Here is a 12,013-nt window from a genome sequence, read left to right as displayed (position 1 = left end):
ATTTAAATGTGGGCTTGCCAGTATTTGGTCAGTGTACATTATTTTTTACTCATATTGCAGTGAGGCTGAGAAAAGGGTCCAGACATTCCCTAGGCAGTGACGATATGGCACAATAGTGGCAGAAACACAGAGAAGTGAAGGATGATGGGAAAGAGAGCATGCCCCTGCACTTTTAGCAGGGTTCCTAGAGAGCTGAGAGCTTTTCCACAAATGTTCCTGGGAAAGTAAAAGAGTGTAAATAAGGAAGTGGGAAATGGGAGATAAAACATAGATTTTTTTACCTCCTGGATGAGTCACAGGTGCCACCTATGTAAGTTCCTAGGTTCTTGTGTCTCAGGACAAAGAATTGTATCAGAGATGCACAGTTAACAATAGAGGCAATTTACTTAAAAAACATTTTACAAAGATACCCAGATAGAGACTGGGCTAGTGATCTGGGAAAATGGAGAAACTGAAGTCCTTAGCCATTACCTGCCTTCTCTAGGCCGAGTTTTTCTCTTGCAAGCTGTTTGTTATTGAGTAACCCAGGCAGGGAAGAGATTCCGGGCAATATCAACTGGCATTTTGTTTGTTTGTTTGTTTGTTTATTGTGTCTGGGAAGGGATTCCAGCACTATCAACTGGCATTGATTGATTGATTGGGTCTGGGTGGTTTTTGTGCACTACCACACGTGCCGTGGTCGTGAGGCCAGAAGAGGGCGTCAGACCTTACTGCAACAGCAGACTGTTGTTAGCCGCCACGTGCCAGAAAGTGATACAGTCCCCTGAAGGCGCAGACAGTGCTCTTAACCACTGAACAATCGCTGCAGCTCTTCATACCTTAATCTTGATGTCTCTACACATCCCTATTCTTCGGCCACACTTGCTTTGTGTTAGAGTTTGGCAATCGGAGGCGGGGTAGCATATTCAATTTGAAAACCAGGAACTTTCTAAAAACCAAACAAGCATAAAACCTGACTGGGAGAAAAAGGCGTTTTAGGTCAAGCACATCTACAGACCCTCAAAATCTCTGGATTTGTCAGCCTGGCAAACTGCTCAGGAGATGGGGGGCAGTTGACACTGCGGAGGCAAAGGTAACCTTCAGACTGGAGGTGCACGGGTTCTGGTCTGCAGATGGGAAGAGAGAAATAGAGGAGGTTAAGCTGCCCCATTGTAAAGTGTGAGAACTAGGAATGCAGGCCCCCAGCGGCCGAAGCCACGGTGAAGGGCACCAGGGCCGAGGCTAAGGGTTGGGCCTCTCAGGCCGTAAGGGCGGGATCGTCGCGCGAAGCGCTCTGGGAGTGGTAGGCGCTTTCTTTTCCGCTCTCCTTCAGCCACTCGCTCTGGGCGCCCAAGGACGTCCAGACGGTGGGCGCAGCGACTCGCACTTTGCGACTCGGAGCCTCTTTGCCCAGGCGGAGCCCACCCCTCGCCCTCTTGCGCGCGGCAGCTTACAGCAGGCTTCCGGCATGAGGCATTGTGGGCAGTATAGTCCTCTCGCAACCTCCCACCGCGTACGCGCGGCTCACCGGACTACATTTCCCTTCGGCCCGCGCGCGCCCCGAGCCGCGTCGGCTCCAGCCCCCGACGAACCGAGAGTCTCCAAGATGGCCGCGTGGGGAAGGAGGCGTCTGGGTCCCGGCGGCGGCGGATCCCGAGAGAGGTAAGCTGGGCTCGCGACCGCGGGCGGAGGTCGACCGCCCAGCCGGCGAAGCCTCTGTGCCACGCGCGACTCCAGATCGTGTGCCCGCCACGCGCGGGGCCCAGTCTGCTGGGGCCTAGGTGTGGGAGGAGTGGGGCGGCGCGACGGCCAGGAGAGAGGGGAGCGCGACTAGGAGGGGCGGCGACTCGCAACCGGGTGGGCCCTGAGCCAGGGTGAGTAGCTGTGAGGGCCGCCAAGCTGTCCTGCCGATCCGCGTATGAGCTCTGGGCCGCTGGCTCGCGCACGTGGCCCTCTCGGCCTGGGCGCCCGGTGTGGCGTGGATGGGCTCCTGGGAGAAGAGGAGGGTAGAGGTTCGCGGGGCGGTCTGCTATATAGGGTCGTTTGCAGAGAGCGGCAGCTTGCCCGGCGCGCCTCCAAGAGCCTGTGCCTGGCCGCCTTCTGAGAGAGCAGTCGTCGCCACTTTTTGAGGGTTCTCTTCAAGCACTTTTGCCCTAAGTCCTTTATAGTGACCTTTTCTACTCAGTGCGTTTGGGGGCGCTAGGGGTTTGTTTCTTCCAGTGATTTCCGGATGACAAGAGTAGTTGACGTGTTTCAAGTTGAACTTGTACCCTTTTCCTTCTGGGACTTATTTTTAGCTAATAGGTTACTCGAAGCTGTTTAACCACAAGAAGTTGGGGGAGGTGGGTGTATATCGGTGGCGCTACAAGATTAACCTGCCTGGTCCGTTTTGCTAAGTCCTCCGCATTTTACTGTGGATGTCAGAAAAAAGGGAAAGTTTGGCTTTTTTTTCTCCTTTTCCAATGAGTACTGTCAACCATAAAAGTTGTGTGTCTCAAATAATCTGCGTCGTTCCTTTTTGACTGATGCCTCCCATGTTTCTTGCTATTGCTTACAGAGAGCTTTCCCATCCCACACGATTCTTCTTCCTGCTTGGCAGAAGTAGCCAGTTTTATTCTTGAGTTCGGTTATGCTAAATAATCCATTCTGCATTTACTGTGACATGGAAAAGCAGTGACAAGGAATTTTTTTTCTAACTCCCACTTATTTCTTAGACATTTAACGACAGCCAGAGAGGTTTTCTTGTTTTCCATGTCCTTAAATCCCTAAGAATGCTGTCAGGATTTTAATGTCAGCCCAGTAGAAGGGAAGAACCTTCCTCGAAGACCTAGAGCAGACATAGATACTCTTGATATTTTTGTTTGCCTGTTTTTAGAGCTGCATATGTAGAGTCATTAGAGTTACTGTGTAGCTTTGGCTGTTCTGAAACTCACTCTGTAGACCGGGCTGGCCTTGACCTCACAGAGATCAGCCTGCCTCTGCCTCCCAAGCACAGGGAATAAAGGTGTGGGCCACCACACCCTACCATACTCTCGTTTCTGGACACGGTCTGAAAGGCCTAAACATGCATGCGTCAAGCATGAGACAGGAGGAGTCTTGCTAGCCTACCTAAGAAAATAGAGAATTTTTTCCTTTGTCTTGACAAATACTAATTAAAAACATTTGTCAGCCAGCCACCCATAGTCTGAGTCCAGGCCTTAATGGTTATGCTTCAGCAGCTTTAAGGGAATTTAAATGCAGACAGAATTCACTATAAAGCCAGAGAGAGGTGGACTCTCTTCAGAACAACTGATGTTTGCTTCTCACCTGACATCTTGACTAATTAAGGTTATCCTCCTGGTCCTGTAGGTGTTCAGGTTGTGATCTTTGGCCAGGAACTGAAGGTTCTACCCAAGCATGCAGGTGCTATATGTCTGCCAGGAATGGGGCATCTGATTTTATGATTTGAGAATTGTCATCCGCCCTCCTTCGAGTGACTGGAGGTTACCTCTCTGTTGGCCTTTGTGGGAAGGCCCTTCCAAAGGGTTGATTCCCAGGATCCCATCTCCTTAAGGCCTCCCCGACTCTAGGCCGTGCATGGAAACATAACTCCCTCCTTGTCTGGGCACACCTCCATTCCTGCTCACTTGGTGGCCTGACTGGGTGGAGCAGGCCAGAATAATTGTATGCTCAGCACCATAGATTGCGAGCACTGAGTGTATTATTGGCTCTCATGACACAAGTTGTTTGTGGCTCCTAAGTGACTTTGTTCCATGTCACATTTGGACTGACTCAAATTTCAGCTTCATGTTAAGAGCACTTTCCAGAGTTGCTCACACCTTGCTGCCTGCCCTGTGCTGAGACGAAAGGGGATGCTGTGTGGTTTGTGACAAGGGCTGGAATGGGCAGTGCTTTGAACAGACATTGTGTTTGCCAGTTGGCTGCATACTCTGGTCCATATGTTGTAGTTAAGGCCCTGCTTTGTGCTGGTTGTCACCTTAGTGTGCAGTGGTTCTTGCTTTGCCTGTTAAGTCCAGAAACACAGGCTAGTACTGGAGCTGAGTGACAGTTATTGTAGCAGTTCAGTAACTGCTAGCCATATGTGGCAATTACATTGAAGTTAAAATTAAATACAGTGAAAAGTGTAGCTCTCAGATAGACCATGTGTCTGGTGCCCAGTACTTGCTTTGGGCTAATGACTAAGCGTAGAGAGAAGTTTCCTTCAGTAAAGTAGATAGGAACAGTACTGATCTAGACTACAGTTGGAGGGGAAAGGAGTAAACAGAGCTGCTTGTGTGTTGATTCTTCTCTCCACTCCATTAAATCTAGGGAAACAACAGTATTTGTAATGAAGAACATCAAACTCTGAGCTGTAACCTGAATTCTTGTCCAAAATTGAGCATACTGACAGCGAGCACAGCAAACAGATTGCCGTTTGTCCTGCTGGCCTCTTTGAGGCATACTTACCCATTTAGGAAAGCAGAGCAGGTGTCTGTATTCTGCCACCTGTGTGCCAGCCTGGACCAGCTCTCAGACAGCCCTGCCTATCCTTTCTTGGGTTACTTGGTGCTGCTCAGAGCCCCTGAGCATCTCTGAGATCTCCATGATTGTTGGAATGTGAGTATGGCCCTGTACTCTGAGTTCCTTTTTTGATGATCTTATAAAGATAATTGATCTGTATCTGATCATGATACAGGGTGGCCTGGGGTATTCAAGTTTCTTTCCCCTGTTCTGGGCATTCGTTAGACAGCAAATTGTCATGGGGATGGTTGCCTCTACCTTTCTTGGAAGACCATGTCATTTGTCTTCCATATGGGGGTGGGAGGGAGAGCAAGGTCCCAGTGGCCATTGTAGGGTTAGTACCCACTACAGCTGAACAACCATTGTTTGCATTCCTGGGATGATAGACCCCCTTTCTGGTCTGATCCTTTTAGAGCAGAGGACTCTAGGGATTTGAGGCATTTAATATTTTAAGAGATTCTCATTCTAGCTTTGGTATGTGTGGTAGGATTCTTCCTCCTGATCTGGACGAGGTAAGCAGGCCTGGGATATACACCGAAGTCTCTTGATCTATATATAGCCACTAGATGGGGATTGAGGTATGGGGGTTCTGCCTGTTGGCTAGTGAGAGATAACAGCACTCATAGCTGAGCCACATGTTCTGCTCACAGACATATATGTGTAAGTTGGCCTCTGCCATGGTCCAGTCTTTGGGGGTATATTTCTATTTTCCTGGGTTTATTCAAGCAGCCTGAGTTCCACTTGCTTTGATACCTGCTTTCATTTCAATTCTGCAAGCTCATTTCAGTGGATCCCACCTCTGAGAAAGGCAGGGTTGACAGTGTCCAGGGAGGAACAACAAGGCTTCTCTGGCCAGCTTAGGTTGGTTGTGGCTTGTTTCTTTAGTGGGTGAAGAGCAGTGGCTGGGGTGGGCAGTGTGGTTCATGAGCCTCTGTGTATGAAAATCGTTCTTACTGCCTCTGGTAGGCCCAGAGTTCCTGGGGAAGCCAGTAAGCGTTGCATTTTCACCACAGGTCTTCAGATGAAGGCTGTGTAGGAGAGTTTCTGCCTCTCTGACAGTTATTGGGGCTGCCACTAGTTGCCTGTGTCTGTCAGTGCTTGAAATGGTACTGTGCTGTAGGTGTTTTGCTCCTGTCTTCTTTTGTACCCAGCCAGGTCCTCACACTCCTGCAGTGCTTTGGGAAAACAAGGAAAGTGGCTCAGAGGCTGGGCGGTGGTGGCGCACGCCTTTAATCCCAGCACTTGGGAGGCAGAGGCAGGCGGATTTCTGAGTTCGAGGCCAGCCTGGTCTACAGAGTGAGTTCCAGGACAGCCACGGCTACACAGAGAAACCCTGTCTCAAAACCCCCCCCCAAAAAAAATTTTTTTTAAAAAAAAGGAAAGTGGCTCAGGGTAGCAAGACAGGAATTCAATCTGTAGACCAGGCTGGCCTCAAACTCAGAGATCTACCTGCCTCTGCCTCCCAAGTGCTGGGATTAAAGATGCATGCAAGATTTGTTTTAATGGTGTGTCTGAGTGCACATGTGAGTGTGGAGCTGGAGTTGCAGGTGGTTGTGAGCCGCCTCATGTGGGTGTTCAACTGGTGCTCTCTGGAAGGGCAGGGCTATTGTGCCACACCAGCTTTTCTCCTGTCTCTCATTACACAGTCTTGGAAACCTGTTGCATTCAGGCAGAGCTAGATGGGGATACTTTGATGAAAACATCCTCTGTGTGGTTGTTGGTTTGTTTGTTTGTTTGTAAGATTTATTTATTATTATGTCTAAGTACACTGTAGCTGTCTTCAGACACCCCAGAAGAGGGCTTCAGATCTCTTTACAGATGGTTGTGAGCCACCATGTGGTTGCTGGGATTTGAACTCAGGACCTTCGGAAGAGCAGTCAGTGCTCTTAACTGCTGAGCCATCTCTCCAGCCCCTGTTTGTTTTTTTAAAGGCCCAAGCACCAGTTTCTAGCCTAGATAGATGTGAGTTTCCACTTGAACCCTGCCTGGGAATCTGGGGCCCAGGAAGTGGATCGTCAGATTGAGTTCTGGATCTAGAGACCTCCCACACACCCCACCCCCGACGCACACACTGCATACACTCTTTCCTACCCCCCCCCTTCTCTCTTACTCTCCCTTCCTCCTTCCCCTCCTCTCTGCCTTAGCAGTGGAGGGCCCATGGGTAACTGATCTCTGCTCTGTATTATTATTGAATAATTATTTGGATTTTGTTTGTTTTTGAGCTAGGGTCTCATATAACCCAGGCTTGCATTGAACTTTTATGCAGCAGAGAATGTGGGGGACTTCTGGCCCATTGTTGATCAAAGCTAGAGCCTTATACAAGCAGTCTGCCTTTACCAAGCTACATCCCCAGCTTGGTTTCATTTCTTTCTTTCTTTCTTTCCCTCCCTCCCTCCTTCCTTCCTTCCTTTTCTTCCCTTCCCCTTCCCCTTCCCCTTCCCCTTTCTCTTTTTGGAAAGGTGTTTCCCAAAGAACGTGAACTCAGGCTTGGAGCTCAGTCTTATTGCCTTAGCCTTCAGGGTAGCTGGTACTACAAATATGTCTTACCAAGCTCAGTTGAGATTTTTCTTTTTAAGAAGAAAAAATACATAATTGGTCAGTGGTTATGTACACTTTTAATTCCAGCACTAGGAAGCAGATGGATGTGGATCTTTGTGAGACCAGCCAGGGCTACACAGAGAAACCTTGTCTCAAAACAACAACAAAATGGATATAGGGGGCTGGAGAGGTACCTCAAGTGGGTACAAGTGCTTGCACACCTGAGTTCAGATTCTTAGCACTTACCTAAATGCTGGGCATGGCTGTCTCTACCCCAGCATTTGGGGGAGAGGGGCAGAAATAGGTGAATCTTGAGGGCAAGCTAGCCAGCTAGCCTAGCCAAATGGCAAGCTTTTGTTTTAGTGGTATTAGAAATGGGTCTGAGGTCTCCTTGCAAAGAACAAAACATAAAGGTTTGTTTACTTCTGCGGAAGGGTGTCCAGTTGTAATATCATCAGTCATGTGGGCAAGCACAGCAGCAGAGCTTGGCGTTCTGATGGGATGTTAACAGAAAGAGTAGCACTGTTCCTAAGGAAAGTATGTTTGAAAGCAGGAGGCCCAGTCTTGAGCATATACTTTGATTTTAGACAAATGTTAGGTTATGGGCTTGTCCCAAGATCAGAGCTTCTAGAACTAGGAAGAGTAAGCCCCAGGTCGGCAGGTCCCAGTGGTCGGAAGAGCAGGCCAAACCCTTGCCGAAGGAGGCACAGATTGCAGGTGACTTCCTGTGTTTCATTTCAACAGAAAAGACACAGCGGTGGTAGTACACACCCTTAATCCTAGCGCTTGGGAGGCAGAGGCAGTCGGATTTCTGAGTTCTAGGACAGCCAGGGCTATACAGAGAAACCCTGTCTTGGGGGGAAAAAAGACACAGCACATTTTACTTACTTTCCACACATGAGTCCTGTCTCAAGACAGTGAGGTAGCCAAGGATAGGCAACATCTGACATCCTGCTCTGGCCTCTACATGCACATGCTCGTTTGCTTTATTTTGCTGTAATTTAAGTTTTCTTTTACATTTATTTGTGTGCAGTCATGCCACAGTGTGTGCAAGTGGAGGTTAGAAGACAATTTATTGGAGTTGGTTTTCTTCCCTCAAATATAGAAGTCCCAGGGCTCAGACTCCTCCTCTTCAGGCATGGTGACAAGAACCTTGACCCATGGAGCCATCTCACAGACCTCTTGTTTTGTTTTTAAGCAGAAAGTCTTATCAGAAATAAAATGTTATGGTCAACTATTAGACCATCATTGGAAGAAAATGACTGTTGATTTTTTTTTTTTTTTTAAGATTTATTATTTTTATCTAAGTACACTGTAGCTTTCTTCAGACTTACCAGAAGAGGGCGTCAGATCTCATTACAGGTGGTTGTGAGCCACCATGTGGTTGCTGGGATTTGAACTCAGGACCTTTGGAAGAGCGATCAATGCTCTTAACAGCTGAGCCATCTCTCCAGCCCCAGCTGTTGATCTTTTGGTGTACAGAGCCTTAGATACATGTTCCATATAGCTCTCTTAAGTTCTTAAAAACTACATTAACTATGTTAAGCTAACTTAATATATGATACCTCTTAAAAGCATAGTGTTAAGTGAAAGAAGCCTGTCATAAAACCCAACACTGTGTGTAGTTCTGTTTATCTGGAGTCTCAGAATTGGCAAATCCAGAGTCAAGAAGCAGGTTGGTAGCTACTAACAACTGAGAAGTATCAAGGGAGAAGAAAGTGCCCCTAAGGGGTACATAGTTTTGGGGGGGGTGAAAGTGGCATAAAATTATGGTATTGATGCTGAGCTGCCTAGAACTAGGGTCCTTCCACCTCCATGCCCATGTGCAGGGATAATGGGAGTGCATCACCATGTTTCACATGAGAAAATGTGTTTAAAAATACAAACCAAGGGTTCAGTTATCAGTCTATCAAAAACTCCTGTCAGCTACATATAGTGGCACATGCCTGCACTCTGCACTTGGGATGTGGGGGCAGGAGAGTCAGGAGTTCAGTCATTCTCTGGTACAGACTGAATTCAAAGCCAGCCTGGGCTACTTAAGACCTTGTCTCAAATAAATTAGAAATAAAGGCCACTTTACTTTACAGTTGGCCACAAAGGCCAATAAGGCTTGTCAAGTAAGGACGCGTCCCTGGAACTCACTTAGTGGGAGGAGAAAGCTAACACCTGGAGCACTGACCTCCATACACACTCTGGCATGTATGTGTTCCTTTGAAATGAAATATTAAATTAAGATAAGTGGGGCTGGAGAGCTGGCTTGGTGAGCTGGAGTACTGGCTACTCTGCCAGATAGCCTGAGTTCTAACCCTTGGGCAGCTCACGACTGACTGTCAGTAACTCTAGTGTTCTTTTGATGTCTGCCAGTACCAGACATACAAGTGGTACACAGGCATACATGCAAGCAAAACATCCTTACATGAAACATAAAATTTAGTCTAGAAATAAGTATAAAAACAGAGTTTTAAAAATAAAATTACTGTGTTTCCTAGCAACTGTACATCTGGGTATTTGTCCAAAAGAATTGAAAATAGGAGGCTCAATATTTGCCTGATAAGAGATCTGTCCATGGAATTCACATAAGGGCAGGAAAGCTGGCATCTGTGACTTCCATACATTATCCAGATGTGATGGTGCACACCTTTAATCCCAGTACTCCAGAAGTAAGGGGCAGGTGGATCTCAAGTTCAAGACCATGTGGTCTAGGTAGGAAGTACCAGAACAACTAGGGTTAGTTACATAGTGAGACCCAATTGGAGGAGGAGGAGCGAAAAGTTAAAAAAAAAAAAATGAAATGGGCACTCCACACAAGAACAAACATTCCATGAATGTGTAGTACCTAGAATAGCTGAGTAGAATAGAAAATAGGACGGTGGGTACAAGGGGGTTCGATGGATAAGATTTTTAATTTAAACCTCTGGAGATTAGTTCTGTAATGGTGTAGCTGTATTTAACAAGGTGCTAAATTTTGTTATGTATATCTTATCATAGATAATTTGTCTAAAAATTTGTGTTTCAGTCAAACAGTCGCGGCCCACATGTTTTTGAGACAGGGTTTCTCTATGTAGCCCTGGCTGTCCTGGAACTCACTCTGTAGACCAGGCTGGCCTCGAACTCAGAAATCCACCTGCCTCTGGCCTCCCAAGTGCTGGGATTAAAGGTGTGGGCCACCATTGCCCGGCAGGACCCACATTTTTAATCCCAGGACTCAGTAGGCAGATCTGTTGTGAGTTCAAGACCTGCCAGGGATATCCTGTTTAAAAACAAACAGAACCAAACACCTTGTACTCAATCACTTAAGGAGTAGGAAGCGAGTCTTGCCTTTTCCCACATAGTGGAGACTGCCCTGCATCTTGGCTTGTGAAGCCTCGTGTCCTTACTTTCCTAGTTGACAACTGAAGACAGCAACAGAGCTTTTTAGCTCGGTACCTAAGGGAGGCATGAAAGGCACCTGCTGCTTGCATGTCCACTACAGGATGCTGTGCCTTACTTGGGCACATTTAGTTTTCTCACTTACTGGGCAGATTTTGCTCTTATCATATAACTCAGCTTTAAACAGACTTGGGTCTTAAACAGATATTTTTAGACTTTGGGAAGACTGACATTTGAGGTCTAGCCTTGGGTTGGGGGTGAGGCAGGAACTACAGAGCCCTTTACACAGCCTGCCAGACATTCTTGGGGTACCTGTATCCCAGAGAGTTTCCCTTATAGCTACTTTTTGCTGCGATGCCAACATTTCCAAGTGACTCCTAACTGTCCCCATCCCTTACACAAAACTGATTGATCTAGGCATGGCCCATGACCTGAGATACTGGAGCCACTGAAGGGCTCAGGATAGAATGACCCCTCACCCACTGTTAGCAAAGTGCTTGGGACAGTGTAGGACCAGAGATTGTGCTAAGTGTAGGGTCAGAGGTCATTTAGTGGAAAGGGGCTGAAGAGATAGCTCAGTGGATAAGGCACTCCCTCTGCTTGCAGGAGGGGTCCCTAAATAGAAGCTGGATGTGCCAGCCTGTATCTGTAACCCCAGTGCTGGGGGAGGGAAGAGACAAATGGATGCCTGGAATACTTGTTGGCCTGCCAGTCTAGCCAGTTGGCAAACTCTGGGGACCTTACTTTTTTTTTTTTTTTTTAAAGAGGCTTTGTTTGAGGCAGAGGCAGGGGGATCTCTGAATTCAAGGTTCAAGTACTTCCTGGTGGTCTACAAAGTGAGTTTCAGGACAGCCAGGGCTACCCATAAAAAACATGGTAGGGCCAGGAGGTGGAGGAGAGAAAACAACACTGACCTCTGGCCTCCAGATGCACACACCTACCTGAGCACTTACACACGCATACAACACACAGAACAAGAGTCGTATTATAAGAGCGTTCTCTACTTTGCCTTTTCCACTGGATTCATTTTCTCAGGCATTTTGTTGTTAGTGTCCCCCAGCCCTTGACTCTCAGCTGCCATTTCACATTGGATCATCATTGCAGGAGGGTACAGTATTTTATCTCTTAATCTGAAAAGCTTCAAATTTTGAAACTTTTGAGTGCTCATTTGATGCCACAAGTGGAAAATCCCACACTCCATCATTGACATGACAGGCAATCACAATGCAGGTGCAGTCAAAATACTTACAAAATATCTTAGGTTCACTTGTAAACTAGTCAGGGTTACTATGACTACGATCAAACACTATGACCAAAGCATGTTGGGGAGGAAAGGGTTTATTGGGCTTACACTTCCTCATCCATAGTCTATCAATGAAGGAAGTCGGGATGGGAACTCCAGCAGGGCTGAAACCTAGATGCTGGAGCTATTTATTGGCTAAAAGTGTATGACGGAGGCCAGGGAGGAGTGCTGTTTACCTCAGGCCTGTCCCTCATGGCTTGCTCATCTCACTTCATTTCTATTTTCCATAATATTTTTATTGGTTATTTGAGGATTTCACATCATGAAACTTGAGCACTCTCACTTCCTAGTCCTCTCAGATTTGCCCCCTCATACGCCCTTGGG

The 12,013-nt window shown here is 47.3% G+C and overlaps 1 protein-coding gene across 1 annotated transcript in view; it reads left to right on the top strand.

Annotated features, from left to right (window-relative positions):
• Nucleotides 1-1,323: 1,323 nt before the first annotated feature.
• Nucleotides 1,324-12,013, top strand: part of Tmem11 (transmembrane protein 11) — a 15,437-nt gene continuing 4,747 nt past the window's right edge. The window contains exon 1 of the mRNA XM_031352646.1: nt 1,324-1,641. Within this exon, the coding sequence (XP_031208506.1) occupies nt 1,448-1,641 (194 nt within the window). The 5' untranslated portion in view covers nt 1,324-1,447. The remainder of the gene's footprint in view (nt 1,642-12,013) is intronic.

This window comes from Mastomys coucha, unplaced genomic scaffold (assembly GCF_008632895.1).
Source record: "Mastomys coucha isolate ucsf_1 unplaced genomic scaffold, UCSF_Mcou_1 pScaffold5, whole genome shotgun sequence".
Taxonomy (NCBI): domain Eukaryota; kingdom Metazoa; phylum Chordata; class Mammalia; order Rodentia; family Muridae; genus Mastomys; species Mastomys coucha.
The sequence above is the reverse complement of the archived record's forward strand: the minus strand, read 5'-3'. Positions and strand labels throughout refer to the sequence as shown.